Source organism: Grammomys surdaster, unplaced genomic scaffold (genome assembly GCF_004785775.1).
Source record: "Grammomys surdaster isolate TR1022 unplaced genomic scaffold, NIH_TR_1.0 66, whole genome shotgun sequence".
NCBI lineage: Eukaryota > Metazoa > Chordata > Mammalia > Rodentia > Muridae > Grammomys > Grammomys surdaster.
The window spans coordinates 4,709,055-4,725,610 of record NW_021604568.1 but is presented as its reverse complement, the minus strand read 5'-3'; the positions used below and the strand labels follow the sequence as shown (position 1 = coordinate 4,725,610).

The window sequence follows — 16,556 nt, the reverse complement described above, 5'->3', positions numbered from 1 at the left end:
CAAAAAAAAAAAAAAAAAAAAAAGAAAGAAAAAAGAAAAGAATATTTTAGCCAGGTATAATATTGCACAACTTTGATTCCAGCATTCTAGAGGCAGTGGCAGGTAGATCTCTGTGAGTGCTGGTCAGCCTGGTCTACAGAGAATTCCAGGCCAGTCAGCGTTCTTACACAGAAAAAACTTGTCTCGGAGAGAGAGAAAGAGAGAGAGAGAAGAGGGAGAAACAGACACAGACAGACAGACAATGTTTTGCAGTCCTTCTAACGACTATACATTTCACACTTTCAGTAGTGAAAACCAGAGTCTGTCAGTGTTAAAATTTAGGATTTAATTTTGTTTTAATGTTTGCTTTTCAATAAAACCCAAGTATATCTCAGTCTCTGAGCAGCCAGCCAAAGGTCTAGTTCTTTTATAAAAATCTAATTTAAAAATGGTAAAATAGTACTAGAAGATTATAAATAGTGTAAAAAGACACTACCTGTGCTCTTCCAAGAGGCCATCCTCATCATCTGTACTGTCCTGGTCACCAATTCTGATAGGAGATTTAATGCCACGGCCCTGTCTTATGTCTTCCTGTAGCTGCTTTTGTAGTTCATCTAGCCTGAAAATTGAAAAGAACGTCTTAATAAATAAGCCACATTCATTCATTCACTCATTCATTTATTCTTGATACAGGGTCTCTCTATGTAGTTTTGGAACTCTCTATATAGACCAGCCTGGCCTTAAATTCAGAGATCCATCTGCCTTCTGAGTACTGGTAGTTAAGGCACGCATACCAGGCTTATGATTTATTTAAAAACAGACAACTTTTGCTGTGATCTAAAAGCTGTAGCAAGGAAAAGTATTACCAAGAACTGTTACATAACAAATTATGTTATAATATAGGGTAAATCAGATCTCCAAAATATATTACACTATTTTTTAAAAGTTCTCTTTTATATATATGTGTGTTTTGCTTAAATGCATGTTTGTTTAGTACCCACAAATGCCAGTAGGGTGTGTTGGATCTCCTGGCACCAGAGTCACAAATGACTGTGAGCAATCATGTGGGTGCTGAGAATCAAACATGGGCCCTCTGGAAAAGCAACCAGTGCTCTTAATCACTGAGCCATCTTTCCAGCAGTTCAGATATTTTTTTACAACTAGAAATTTAAGAATGACCTATTCAAACAAGAAATAGAAAAAGGGAAAAAAAGGTAAATGATCAAATTTGATTATCTTCTCAAATCTTTAATACTCACTGACATCTTGTAGACCAACACCACGATAGAGTTAATTAGGTTTTTGTTTTCATTGTGGTCACATGATTACTATCATTGCCACATACAACACTTACTGAGCACTTACTATGGAACACCAAACCACAAACTCTTGGTGAAATGAAAAGAAAATAAGTGATCAATAAACACACTGTTCTCTCACTACCAATGGGTCAATCATCACACCAAGTATTTCCTGCCTTTGGTCTGAGGACACTCAATATTATCACCATCACCACTGTCTGTGTGGGAATTCAAGTCAGTCTTCTGATGTATCCTAGGTTGGCCTGACACTTGACATCTTCATGCCTCAATTTAAGTGTTGGTGTGTGTGTGTGTATGTTACCACATGTAGCAATGCTTAATTTTAAACAATTTCTCTAAATTCAGAGGGAAAACTTTTAACCTAAATGTCTGAAGATTTCCAATAGTTGTATGTTTAACAAGTTTGAGAATTGTAACTTCTATGTAATTCAGTTATCTAAATTTTCTTTTAAAGTTACTTAAAATTTGATTTTTTTTTATTTGCGTGGGTGTGACTGGTGGCTAGAAAAAGATGTCAATATAGCCTTGGAGCTAGAGCTGTAAACAGTTGTGAGTTGTCCAATGTGGGTGCTGGCAACTCAACTGTAGTTCTCTGCAAGAAGAGCAAGTATTCTTTATCAAAGAGCCATTTCTCCAGCTCCCTAAACAGCTTTTTAAAGAAACATTATTTATTTATTTACTTACTAACTAACTTATTAATGTATTGTGATCATGTGGTGGTTGGTAATATGTGTCACTGTGCATGCTTGAAGGCCAGAGATCAACCGATAGGAATCTGCTTCTCCTTCTACCATGAGGATTCTCAGGATTGAACTCATGTCATCAGGTTTTGGTGGCAAAGCAAGTGCTTTTACCCACTGAGCCATCTCATCTGCTCCAGCCAACCAACTTTAGATGAACTTTCTTCTGGGCTGGTGCATGAGCAGACATGTTGTTCTGCTTCATTAACAGTGAGTCTGCAACCACACACATCATTTTTCAACTAAAAGCTTAATTTAATGTGCATGTGTGATTATGTGTGTGTGTTTCCATGAAGGCCAGAAGAGGGTGCTGAAGCTCCTGGAGCTACAGTCATAGGTGATTGTGAGATACCAAACTTTGGTTTTGGGAAACAAACTCAGGCCCCTTTGAAGCACAGCAAATATTCTTAACCAGTGAGCCATATCTCTAGGCCCACTGTTTAAACTTTTTATTTATGTTTTACTTTTAAAATTATATTTAAGCCAGGCATAGTGGAGTATGCCTTTTGTCGGGAGCAGCCCTGCTTATACACTGAAGGCCTAAAATCAACCATAGGCCTAAAATCAGCAATAGGCCTGACATACATGCCTGCTAGCACCAAGTCTTGGGTCTCTGTGGAAAAACACTGAAACAGATAGCTGGAAGTTAGTGTAAACAGACAGCTTTGGTATAAGGCTGCCAAGCCTGGATACTCATAGGCCTTGTAGATAGGTGACCTTGGTGGATAGTACCAACTTAGATAAAGACAAGTGAATCATAGGTGGAGTCATAGTGGTCTGTCCCTTGAACCTTCACCCAGCTGACACTCTGTTCTGGAAGATATCTGTACTCCCCCTGAACACCTATGCTCCTACGTCATCCCCTTTCCCACATCCTGCCTTTTTGTGTATATAACCTATGTGTGCAAAAGTAAAAATTACGATCTGATCAGATTATAGACAGGTTGTCATTCCTTTCGTCTTTGCCTGCTCTCCCCCCCACCCCCCACTCTCTTTCAGGTGACCTCCCTGTTTAATGTACTGCTGGCCAGGACACCTTTAACCCCAGAACTCAGGAGGCAGAGGCAGGTAGATCTCTGTGAGCTTGAGGTCAGCCTGATCTACACAGTTGAGTTCTAGAACAGTCAGAGCTACATAGTGAGACCCTACCTCAAAAAGATAAAAGTAAACAGATAAAATTACATTGACTTTCATGTGTATATGGGTAGGTATGTAGGTCAGAGAATAACTCAAGAGTCAGTTCTTTCCTTTCCCCATATGAGTCTTAGGGATTGAACTCTGGATGTTAAGCTCAGCAAGTGCTTTCACCCACTGAACCATCATTCTGGCCATTCATTTATTGAGATAGACACTGAGTTTATGGCATCCTTTCTGACTCAGTTTCCCAAGTTCCAGCATTACAAGAATGGTCAATATATCCAGCTAGTCACATGAATGTCATTAGGAAAATCATGACCCTCAAATTTTGATGTGTATAAAGTGGACTGCTTTTTGTACTATTTCTTCTAAAGAGTAACATGACACAGAAAACATGTATGGTTTCAAAACTCATTCCTAATGTTGGGCATGGTGGCATACATCTGTAATCCAAAATTTTGGGAGACTGGGAGCAGAAGAATCCAATCTTTGAGGCCAACCATGGCAATATATTGAGATCATGCTTAAATAAGCAAATACAAGAAAACAGTACAAAATGTCTAAAATTGGTAAACATTTAAAAAAAAAAAGTTTGGGCCAGGCAGTGGTGGTGCACACCTTTAATCCCAGCACTTGGGAGGCAAAGGCAGGAAGATTTCTGAGTTCGAGGCCAGCCTGGTCTACAGAGTGAGTTCCAGGACAGCCAGGGCTACACAGAGAAACCCTGTCTCAAAAAACCAAATAAATAAATAAATAAAAGTTTGGATTTTAAAATGTTTATTTCCCTACGTGAAATCAATTTATTTATAACAAAGAATAAATAACTATGGTTTCTTATTTAAAGTAGTTTATTTCCATGTTCTATAAAAACAGAGTTTTTTGAGAGCTAAATATTGCTTATTTTTTAAAATTATGGACTGCTTCATGAATCTACTTGTCATCCTTGTACAGGAGTCAAGCTATTTTTCCCTGTATTGTTCCAATTTTGAAAATGTGCTGCTGAAGTGAGCACAAACATAAAAATGAAAGTCCTACTTTTGTGCTAACAATAAAAACTAATAAAAAACAGGCAAAGGCTCTCAATAGATATTACTCCAAAATTATCATGAGGCCTAAAACCACATGAAAATGTATTAAAAATGCCAATCAAAACCATGATGAGAAACTATACCATTCCATCTCCTTTAAGATGGCTATGGGAGTGGGGGGAGAGAAAGAGACAGAAAGAGAGAGAGAAGAGAGGGGGAGGGAGAAGGAAAGGGGGGGAATATGAATGAATAGCAAGTGCTGGAAAAAATATGGAGAAGGGAAATTCTCATGCACTGCAGATGGTAATGTAAAATGTTGCACTTGCTGCAGAAGACAGTGTGGCAGTTGTCCCAAACCCCAATAATTACCTCAAGTACATTAAGTCCTGGTGTGGGTCCAGACTCAAAATAACCGAAAGATACACAAATCATCATAGCATTTTTTTTTCCTACAACAGCTAAAAAGTGGGCACTGCCCAAGTAGCCATTAATAGATAAATGAACAAAATGTGACATGAATGCAAGATGGAACAGGCAACCTCAAGCAGGAAATTCTGACCCAATCTTCACTACAATAAAGATATTATGCTAATTACCATACTCTAGATATACTAAGGAAACCAATAAATGATCTCACATGAAATACCTAGAGTAGTCAATTTCATAGGAACAGGAAAAAAAATAAAAATGGTGGTCTGTCAAAGGCAAGGAGGCAGAGCAGAATAGGAATAGGCATGGAGTTCAGTTTGAGAAGATGAAGAACACTCTGGAGCAAGGTGGTGGTAATGTCAGTGTGCTAATCTAACCTGTACTATTGAGAATAAGATATAGGGCTATGGTGATGGCTCAGTGCATAAAGCCCTCACTGCACAAGAAAGAGGCCCTGAGTTTGAATTCTCAGAACCCACATAAAGCTGCATGCATATACCAGGTGTGTTGGTGCATGCCTTTAGTTCCAAAACCCAGTAGGCATGGGCAGGCAGAGTTCTGTAAGTTTGAGGCTAGCCAGAGCTATACAGCAAGATCCTATCTCAAAAAAGGACACTGGATGCATAGCACAAGTGTGTCTAATCCCAGTGCTCCCACAGGGAAATGAGAGGCAGAGAAAAGAGACTCCTTGATGAAGCTCTTGGGTCAGCTAAGGCTAGTATACACAGCAGTGAGAAGCCTGCCTCAAACACAGCAGAAGGTGAGGACAGACACCAAGGCTGTCCTCAGATCTTCACACGCATGCTACAGCAAACATGCACTAGCACTCTCATGCACACACTGTACGTGCACACATATAATGAAAATAAATTCTACTCATGCTTTTCATCAGTTAAGATACTGTTATAACAAGCAAAAGGATCTATATTAATAATGTAACATACAGCATACTGTAAAAACCTGTATCTTTTGATGTCTCTTGAACAAGAGAACACACCTTATTTCTAAAACAGTTGACAACAGAATTAGAATAATGGTACTCCTAAAAAATACATGTTAATTTCTAGTTCTCTTGGGATTTTTGGTGGACTGGGGACTGAAGTCACGGTTTTGTACTTGCTTGGCAATCACTTTACCACTGAGCTAAATCCCCATCCCATATATACTAATATACCATTCTAAGGTGAATTAAAGCCAACCACATAGCAAAGCAGTTTGTTACATGTTAACATTATGACTTAACCAACCTCTGTGTGTCTTCCATCTCCTTTACCAGTCGCTCTAAGGTATTTGTGTAAGTTCCACTCTGAGCATGTTCCTAAAACAAAAAGAGAGTTTAAAAAATACTTTGTAACTTACCTTAGTAGAAGAACTGGGATATTTTAAAGTTGTTCAGAGTCCTAATGACTATTTTCTATGTCAGTAACCTGGGTCTGGATGACACCCTTCTTAAAGGAAAAGTTTCATCATCATGCTTTAAATCTAGTATTCTATACTGCAGGCAATTTGATCTCAATATCCATTAGGAGGAGAGACACTTCCTGTAAAACCCTGCTAGCCTCAGGGTCTGAATGCAAACACCCAAGGGTTCTGTGGTGACCCTATCTTTGCTTCTGCATTCTATTTTAGTGAAGTCAAACTACTACTAATTTTTAGGTTTTACCATGGAATATTACACCTTCCCCACCAAACTTTACAGAAATTTTAAAATTAATACAGTTTACTCCCAAGATAGAATGAAGCACTTTATAAATAAAATTGCACACCACAATTAACAACATTTCTACACTCTACCTTCATTTACAGCAGTGGTCTCCAAAGCAGGGGGTGTGCAAGGTGATCCATTGGGGTGCAGGAAGAAAATAATAGAACTTCTATTTATATGGAACGTCTATAAAAACTCCAGTAGAACTTAATCTATAGTAACTTCTATGTAACTGCCACAGGAAATACTCAATTTTTCTTTTTCCTTCTAAATCTGTTTTCTGTATATACTTTATTTCAAAAGTACACAGTATTATAGTGGTACATGTATAGAATATATAAGTTACATATATATATATATATATATATACTGGGGTACATGCTTTAAGTTTCCTTTTAATAAAAAAGAACATGTGATCAAAAAAGTTTGGAGACCACTGATTAACAATAGTAAAATTGAAGATATGGGGAACTCATTTACCAAACAAGAATTCACACTCATGTCAATCTAACGGTGAGCTGTAGTAAACACTGAATTTTAAAGTGAGTTAACAATCTATCTTCTTTAATTAATCCATCTTTCCCCTGTCAAGTGAAGACAAGTTATCACAGAACTTCTTACCATGTAGTCTGACGACTGGGATCTAAGCCCCTTGGAAAATGCAGGAGGCTTTCCTGAAGTCGTAGGAGTCTGACTGAAGTTCAGAGCCATTATTTCTTCCAGTGATTTTAGTGTTTCCTCTTCCTCATCACTCTCTAAGTTGTAACCTAAACTTTCTTCATCACTATCAAAATCACCCCTGAATTTCCTTTTCAGTGCACTGCTACCTGCATTGGAATTGCCTGAACTCTCTTTATCTGAAGGTGCTGTAGAGCTTGGGACACACGGCACAACTTCCAAGGCAGCTGGGGGAGACGCTGCTGGAGGGTCGCACTCTGAATGCAAAGATCCCCCAGAATTTTTCCCTGAAGATTCATTAGAAACAGCCTTAACAGTCTTTGCTTTGTGTTCCTTGTGTTTGGAGGATTCTGTAGAATGCCCAGAACGTTCTTTTGAGGAGGAACACTCTTTATCTTTTTTAGGAACTGGAAGAGTGCAATTTTTAGCATTTAGCGGTACTCGAGAGGAAACAGCACTTGGAACATGGGAAAGTAAAGGTAGCTTTGTCTCTTTTGATGTCACAGAGCAAGCTGGTTTACTTTTCTGAAGATTGCTAGCTCTTTTAATTGTAGATTTTTCCTGAGGTAAAGGTAAGTGGGGTTTCTGTATTTTAGTCTCTTTGGTACTTGCTGCGTGGACTTGGTCACTATTCCTGGAAGAATGGTGGCCAGAATTTGATGGTGCCAAGTCTGCAGAAGAGCGATCTGTTTCGTCATCAGGTTCCTTGGCTATATCTTCCAAGCGCAGAACACCCCCAGGAGTCTTCAGTGCAATGTGTCTTATAAACTTGTCTCTCTGATGGCATGTGTCTGGGCGCTTCTCTAGAAAGGGCTCTTTTGCTTTTGGTATGATAGGTTCTTTTGTGCTTTTCAGGTCTGAGTCCACAGAGTTCCTTTTTCTTTTGTCGGAGAATTTATTCTGTTTAGAGCCTAAAATTAATTTTTGTCACATCAGTGAGAAGTATACTCTTCTGTCTGGGTCAAGCTTATTCACAGAACACTCTGAAGAAATGTTTAAATTCTAAGGTTAGGTTGAGATAATTTACTATTTATGTAATGAAGAAAAAGAACTAATGCTGTCATATTTTACACCAACTGACAGTGATGTCCAACAAATTTAAAGCTAATGATACATGCTCATTTTTATTGCTGGTCTATTAGATTGCTATTTTAGCAAAAGTATCACTCCCTAAAATATTAGCTACTGATTCTACACATTGGACTACCTGGATCTAGAAATAAAATACATTTACATCCATAAGTGTAGAGGTTTTAGATGATAAGCAAATATAGAAATAAAAAAGCAGATACATAACTTACTTAAAAATAAATTCACTGGGCTGGGTGGTGGTAACATGTTTTCAATCCTAGCACTAGGCAGAGAGGCAAGGGAATCTTTTTTAATTCAAAGACTGCCTGGTCAACATAGAGAGTTCCAAGACAGCCAAAGCTACATAGAGATCCTATCTCTAAATAAATAAAAATAAATTCTACCTTGCATGGTGATACATACCTATAATCCCAGCAGTTAAGGAGTCTGAGGCAAGGAGGATCATGAATACAAGGCCAGCCTGGGCTGGAAGAGGGTAGGAAGGTTGGACAATAGTCTCAAAACAACAACAAAAACAACCTCAGCCAACCAACCAAAGCCAAAAAAAAAAAAAAATCAATAAATCAATAAGTAAATAGACTTACCCAAGTATTTCCATCTAGTGATTACCACTAATTCTTATATGTCCCTCTAGTTTTCAACTGTGATGGGTTTAACTGTGTCTTCACAAACAAGTACTGACCTTTGGCAGTACAGGATGAGATACCATGTGACTTAGTGGTAGAGTTAGTTACAAGTCAAGGAATGCTGAGGACTACAAGCAAACACCTGAATCTATAAGATGTCAAGAAGCATTTTTCCCCTAAAGTTATCAGAGGAGGGCCTTACCAACACACTGATTTTAGACTTCGGCTTCCTAGAACTATGAGGTAGTAATTTCTGTTGTTTTAAGCTATCCTAGCTGGGGTACTTTGTTACAGATGCCTGTATTCATTAACAACTGCAACCAGAAACACTTTAATAACTATGTATTTTCTGGGCAGTTGTGGTGGAAGCCTTTAATACTAGCACTTGGGAGGCAGAGGCAGGCAGATCTTTTTAGTTCAAGGCCAGCCTGGTCCATAGAACGAATTCCGGGACAGACAAGGCTACACAGAGAAAAGCTGTCTTGACATCTCATGACCCCCCAAACAAACACAAGTTATCTATTTATTGAGTTCTGGTTTATGTGAGTATTTGAGTGGAGGCTGGAAGTTGCTGTTGGGTGTCATTCTTGATCATCCTCCACTTTATTTACTTAGGCAGGGTCTCTAGATGAACATGATCTTATCAATTCACCTAGGCTAGTTTGCCTACGTACCCTGGGGATCTTGTCTCTTCCTCTAGAGCACTTGGGTTACAGGTGAGAGACAACACTTGCCCAGCACATATATGTGTGCCGGGATCTGAACTCTAGTCATTATGCTTACACAGAAAGTACATTATCCACTGAGCCATCTCCTCAGCTTAAGTTAATCAGTCTTTAAAATTTATATTCTACTTAAAAAAATTTTCACTGAGCCTGTTGTGGTGGGAAATGACTGTAGTCCCAGCACTTGTGAGGCAGAGGCAGGCCAATCTCTAAGTTCAAGGCCAGCTTGATCTACACAGTGAGTTCTAGGACAGCTAGACAAGAGATTCTGTTTTGAAAAAAATTCATTAACCCATACTTAAATCATTCATTTAAAATTCATGAAGACTGGAGGCAATATAGTAGTAGATACTTGGCTAGCCCATGTTTAAGGCTCAGGAAGACAAAGAAAACCAATAATGAATACAATCTGTATTCTCAAAATCAAATTTGCCTATATCTTTTCTTGTGTGTTTGTGAGTGTGTGTGTGTACAGATTTCTTACCATTTTAGAGTTTGCTTGTTTTGGGATGGGGAAGATAGGTGAGACAGGGTCTCATGTACTCCAGGCTGGTTGGGAACTCAGCTACTCATTATGTAGCTGAGGATGACCTTGAACTCCTAATCTTCTTGCCTCAACCTAATAAGTACCCAGCATGGTGGCAGGAGGCATAGTGAGACATATCTCTATGAGTCTGAGGCCAGTCTGGTCTACATAGATTAACTACTAGGGCAGCCATGGCTATATAGTGAAACCCTGTCTCAAAACATAAAACAAAACAAAAGGCCCTTAAAATAAATAATCTTAGGGGTTACCTTTATGAACACATAATCTGGAAAATGAAATTTTAAAAATGAAGCTAGCCAAATGTGGTGCTCCCCTCTTCCCCTGCCCAAGTCTGAGACTCCTTTTTCTAAACTTTCTAGGAAGTAGAGGAATGACAGAATGTTCAGTTCTTTTGTACTTTTTCGACAGTGTATCAGCTGGATATTTGTTTCACAGTACTTTGATTATAGGTGAGCACTGTCATGTTGGGCTTTTACACACAGATACTAGAGATCTGAACTGTGGTCCTTGTGCAACAAGTGCTTTATCAATTAAGCCATTTCTCTAGCCCCTCATTTTTGTTTCTGAGACAAGCTCTTGCTCTGCAGCCTAAATTACAGGCATATACTACCATGTATAGAGACAAATTAAATTATCACATAAATGATACAAGGAACACACTATGTTTTCAATAAGCGTTAGCTATTGCTATGTTCACTACATCTTCCCAAATGTAGGAATAATCTGTGAAGTTCATTTCTTAAAGTTTGAGGTTATGGCAGAAAAATATGATACACTAGATGAATAAGATTATTTCTAGAAGCCTTTCATTTCCTCAGGAATAAAATTCTACAGTGTTAATTTTTTAAATATTTTAATTCTGGACCCCTACTTTAAATCTTTTTATAGATGGTTGTCACCTCAAGTTGTTTCAGATCTTTCTGTGGTCCGGAGAGATTTAACATATGAATGGTGCTCCCAGACTCCTTAACAACAATAAACTAGGCTCTCAGGCTCTTGTGGTGTTCAGAATTTAATGTTCTATTTTTCGATTAAGAAAATATACCTTAAAGAACTGAGTTAGCTGATTGTGGTTGTGCATGTCTTTAATCCCAGCACTGGGGAGACAAGCAGAGGGAGATGTATTTTGTTGACTTTGAGGCCATCTTGGGCTACAAAGGGTTCCAGGACAGCCAGGGCTATAAAGAGAGACCCTGTCTCAAAAAACAAAAAAGCAAACAAACAAGAACAAAAACCAAAAACCAAAAACCAAACCAAACCAAAAACAAAAAGAATTCCTGAGCTAACAGCTATTTGTGATTAAAATATCAAATAAATCTTGTAGATGTCCTTGAGATGTAACATTAGAAAAGCATTTTTGTTTTTGGAATATTTGGATCTTGTTTTAACTAAATACAAAGCATCTTAAACAGTACATCAAGAATACAAGACTATGCTGTTGCTCGTCTGTTCTAGGACGGCATCCCACTGTAGCCCAAGCAAGCCTCAAACTTGCAATCCTCTTCCCTCAGCCTACCGAGTGTTAGGATGGCAGATTTGTGCCATCTGCCTAATATCAACATTACATTTCTTGATGTAGACAAAGATTCAGAAGTGAAACATTCAAAACCAGTATAAAGAATACACTGTTAAAATACACTATTAGGAACTCCTGAAGAAGGCAGAGAGAAGTCAAGAAAACAGATTATGCAGAATAAATTCAAGCCATTTAGTTTTTTAGGTCAGGTATATTCTATGCAGTTCAAGCTGACTTAAATCTCTGCAGCCCCTGTCTCAGCTTCTCAAGTACTTGAAAGTACAGATGTGTGCCAACATACCTAGCTCTGAATATTATTCTTTGGGATGTAATTTTATCAAACTCTCAACTATTTGAGACATTTAATCCTAGAAAGGAAACTGAATATTTGAACAAATTTATTTTTAAAAAATGGTATGAAAAAGACACAAACTCACTTAGAAATTCTATGTTTGTCTGATGCTACCTACCTGAAAGTTCCCACGAGTCTGAAGATGATCTTTTTCTTGAGAGATGTCCATTTTCCTATGAGGAAAAGGAGAAGAAAATTAGAAATTTTGAGAAGTAAAGAATATGAACTTACACTTGAACAGACTTCTAGACAAAAAAAGCAAGCACTTATATTCAGAGGTAGCTTTTTTTTGTTGTTGTTTTTGTTTGTTTTTTTGTGACAGGGTTTCTCTGTGTAGCCCTGGTTGTCCTGGAACTCACTCTGTAGACCAGGCTGGCCTCGAACTCAGAAATCTGCCTGCCTCTGCCTTCCAAGTGCTGGGATTAAAGGCGTGCACCACCAGTGCCCAGAGGTAGCTTTAAAAAAACAAAAACAACAAACAAACAAACAAAACTATATTATAAAGATCTTAAAATGTTGGGCGGTGGTGGCACACGCCTTTAATCCCAGCACTTGGGAGGCAGAGGCAGTCGGATTTCTGAGTTTGAGGCCAGCCTGGTCTACAGAGTGAGTTCCAGGACAGCCAGGGCTACACAGAGAAACCCTGTCTCAAACAAAACTTAAAAAAAAAAAAAAAATCTTAAAATGAAGAGTATGGGGCTGGAAATATAACTCAGGGGTACAGTGCTTGTCTAGACACACAAGGCCCAAATGCAATACCTAGTATTAGGGAGACACACGGATACACACACACACAGACACACACACAGACACACACGCCCCCACATATACTCATGAGGTCATCTGTAACATAAAATAAATAGATAAATAAACAAATAAATAAATAAATAAAATCTCAAAATGAAGTCCCTGTTTCATAAGCTAACAGTGATTTATAACTCAAAAATTAATACAGTAGGGCTGGAGAAATGGCTCAGCGGTTAAGAGCACTGACTGCTCTTCCAGAGGTCCTGAGTTCAATTCCCAGCAACCACATGGTGGTTCACAACCATCTGTAATAGGATTTGATGCCCTCTTCTGGTGTGTCTACAGTGACAGTGTACTCTCTTAAACAAAATTAATACAATAGTAGAAGACTATTGGTATATGGACCAAATGTAACATCTATTATCAACAACCTCAGAATGTACAATTTTATTACAAACAGTCTTCTTGATTTACAAATACTTTTTTTTTTTTTTGGTTTTTTGAGACAGGGTTTCTCTGTAACAAATACTTTCTAGTAATATATAATGCTGAGATTTCTTTTTATTCATACCTAGAACATTATAGTTTGTTTTCCGTTTACCTGATTTGAAATTCTCACAGTAGCTTTACTAATATAGCACTTCTCTGCAGTGCTGAGGACTCAACCCAGGGCTTCTCACATGCTTGGCAAGCGCTCAACCAGTCACGTGCACTCCCAGCTTTGTGCTTTTTTTTTTTTTGAGACAGGATTAGGCTATGTAGGCTAGGATAGTCTGTAACACATAATCCTTTACCTTAGCCTCTCAAGCACTAGAATTCTAAGCATGTACTTTGTCATATCTGACCTTATTTGTTCTTTATGTAGATACAATTTGAAATTAATAACTTGACGTTCTAGGGAAGAAAAGCTTTAGTGCTAACTGATTCTGTATTCTCAAAAGAAAAATATGACAGGACTAAAAAACTGTGTGTAGTTTTCTAAGTCAATTATCTAAGATTTATACATGAGGCTGGAGAAATACTTCATCAATTAAGAGTTACTGTGCTCTTGTGGAGCTTAAGGCTGAGTTTTAGCACATACATGGTACAGCTCACAATCGCCTGTAACCCTACCTCCAGGGATCTGGCGGTTTCTTTTGGCCTCCACATATAGGTTCAAATAAAGTAAATAAATCAAAGATTTATATATAATCTGAAACAGTGGTTCTTGAACTTTTAGAGGGCCTTTTAACTGGAGGCCTTTTAACTGAAGACTGCTATGCTCTGACTCCACTGTTTCTTACTGGGACAGAGAGTGACAAATCCCCAAGGGTCACTGCTGCTACTGCCCTCAGGACATTAGAAGCACTGCTCTAAGTTGTTTCCTCTTCTTCTAGATTTACCACTCCTTTAAGTACTTCCTTTTGGCAAATCTTTAAAAATTTATATCGACTGCCTGAAAGAATGTTTCATTCTTTCCTAATGTTTCATTAGAAAAGATCTTTGTGGGACTAGAGAGATAGCTCAGAGGGTAAGAGCAATGGCTGCTCTTCCAGAGGACCTGGGTTAAATTCCCAGCACCCACATGACATTCACAAGTCTCTGTAATTCCAGTTTCAGGGAATCTGACATCTTCACATAGACATACATGCAGGCAAAACACCAATGCACATAAAAAAATGAAGAGGTATCATTAAAAAAAAATTGTTAAAAAAAAGGTCTTTGTTCCTGGTCTGTAAAAATTAAAGACTGAATCTAGCCGGACAGTGGTAGTGCAAGGCTTTAATCCCAGCACTCAGGAACAGAGGCAGGTGGAGCTCTGAGAGGTTAAGGCCAGTCTGGTCTATGAAGGGAGATCCAGGACAACAAGGGCTACACAGAGCAACCCTGTCTCGAAAAACCAAAATAAATAGATTAATTAAGTTAAAAAAATAATAATAAACTTACAGAATTCAATGAGGGGTAGAGATAACCTAATGATACCAGCACCAGCCCAAGTTGTGCACCCGTATTTCCTTAAATGTTATAGATCTGTATACACAGGTCTAAGCACAGTACAGCAGTAACAAAGCTACCTCAGTAATTATGGTACATACCAGATTTGAGAGATTACTCTTCCCAGGTACAGCCTCATTGTGTTTGCTGTGCTCATGCCTTGGCTTACATTTTTTCCCTACACCGGAGGACTTTAAGGAAAGGTTGCTTGTTTCTGAGAAAGAATTTTCTGAGTTGATTCTCTGCTCCATTTGTTCTTTTCTCAACTTCTTCTGTTCTCGCTCTCGGCAGTAGGAAGCTAATGACAACTGGAACCTAGCCCCCAATGGGCTTTCTCCTGGATGGTGCCTGGATAGGCTGCTTCTGCTACTAATACTTCTGGAGCTGTTCTTGAAGATGTCACCTTCTGTGGCCGGGGAATGTTTTCTGGAGTCTTCACTGTTCTTCCCTCGATCTCTGTCATTCTTCTCCCTGTTACTTTCATGAATGAACAGTGACTTTCTTTTCTCAGGAGACCGGTGTTTTTTCTTCCGTGCCTTGATCTCTTTAGGCAATCGATAAGAGGAAGGTGCATAGATGCCCGCTCCTTTGGGTAAATATTTGGTGCTTAGAGATATACAAGGCCGACGTGACTCATGGATACCACGATCTTTGTGGTGCTCTTTCCCACCTTTCATGAAAGCTTCTAAAATAGGACTTTCTTCAGATGACATTCTTTTGGGTTTAGTTTTTTTTGGTGAAGATAATTTCCTTTCAAATCGCTCTGTCCCAGTGATGGATAATCCATTTCCACTGTATTTGATATTTGATTTTTGAGGAGAATCCAACATATGTTTGTCTAAAACAGCCACAATTAAAACACATATTAATAACACATTATTAAAATAAACTGATGTGTCTATTATTATTTATATTAACTATTAACTTTTAACCATATTGAAGCTACTAAAAAACTCAGGCCAATTAATATGTGGTGATAAACTATGTTTTATGAAGTTTCATGAATCCCTTCTGCTACAACAACTAAGCTCCTATGGCTTTATTGTGAGCTACTTTACTAAAACACAAATAATATAAGTACCATAAGGTGGACTATTTTTTAATGTTAAGAATGTAGAAGAAATGATTTACTGTTTACCACATTTTCATTATAACAAGCATTTCTCAATTCTGAATAGTATAATCAAAAGTTTGGGGTCTCTTCACCTCTAAAACAACCCATCAAAAATACATTAACATGCATACCTTGTTTTGAAGCTGGCTTGAAGAAATCTATGATTGATTGCTTCCTGAAAATAAAAGCACAACTAATATGACATCAAAAACCCAAGTATTAAAACCTCAATATTTTACATTAAGTAGTGAATGTTAGACTTATATAATATGGGCTGAATTCCACTGTCTGATTTAACTAATCAAGTTTTGAAAATGTCATAGTTTGCTAAACCACAAGAAAAATTTAAAATGCAACCATTTTTTTTTGCTAAGTTTATAAACATAATTGAGACTTAAACAGAAATTTGATAAATAATAGAGATCATAGACCTTAACAGAGATTTGCCTCAGAACAGCAAATGGGAGAACAATTAGGCTGATCTGAAAAGGAACGTGCAAGGCAAAACCAGGAAGAATCATTCATGAATCCTACACTATAAGCATTATGTTTTATAAGATCCTAAACTAACAGCAAAAAAGTAGAATGAGCCACAACTTGTCTGTCTTCCTTCCTTCCTTCCTAAGATCTAAGATTCCTTAGATCTTAAGATTCCAGGAACAGTAGCACACACCTTTTAATTCCAGCACTCAGGAGACAAGGCAGGTCTATCTATGTGAATTTGAGACCAGTCTGCTCTATGGAGTGAACTCTAGGCCCAGTGAGGGCTACACAATGAGACCCTGTCTTGAAAAACAAACTAAAACAAACAAAACCTACAAAAACAAGCAAAGAGTTCAAGGGGC

General features: G+C 38.1%; 1 protein-coding gene and 1 non-coding gene across 3 annotated transcripts in view; both read right to left on the bottom strand.

Moving 5' to 3' along the window:
- Nucleotides 1-16,556, bottom strand: part of Slf2 (SMC5-SMC6 complex localization factor 2) — a 58,259-nt gene that overhangs the window by 39,285 nt on the left and 2,418 nt on the right. For both annotated transcript variants that reach the window (XM_028773300.1, XM_028773304.1), the window contains exons 2-7: nucleotides 15,843-15,886; nucleotides 14,699-15,435; nucleotides 11,995-12,049; nucleotides 6,962-7,929; nucleotides 5,883-5,953; nucleotides 476-598 (exon numbers count right to left, since the gene is read on the bottom strand). In XM_028773300.1, the coding sequence (XP_028629133.1) occupies nucleotides 476-598; nucleotides 5,883-5,953; nucleotides 6,962-7,929; nucleotides 11,995-12,049; nucleotides 14,699-15,435; nucleotides 15,843-15,886 (1,998 nt within the window). The remainder of the gene's footprint in view (nucleotides 1-475; nucleotides 599-5,882; nucleotides 5,954-6,961; nucleotides 7,930-11,994; nucleotides 12,050-14,698; nucleotides 15,436-15,842; nucleotides 15,887-16,556) is intronic.
- On the bottom strand, nucleotides 4,085-4,190 carry LOC114628723. The gene has a single exon (XR_003712524.1). It is a non-coding gene; the product is annotated as a U6 spliceosomal RNA (small nuclear RNA).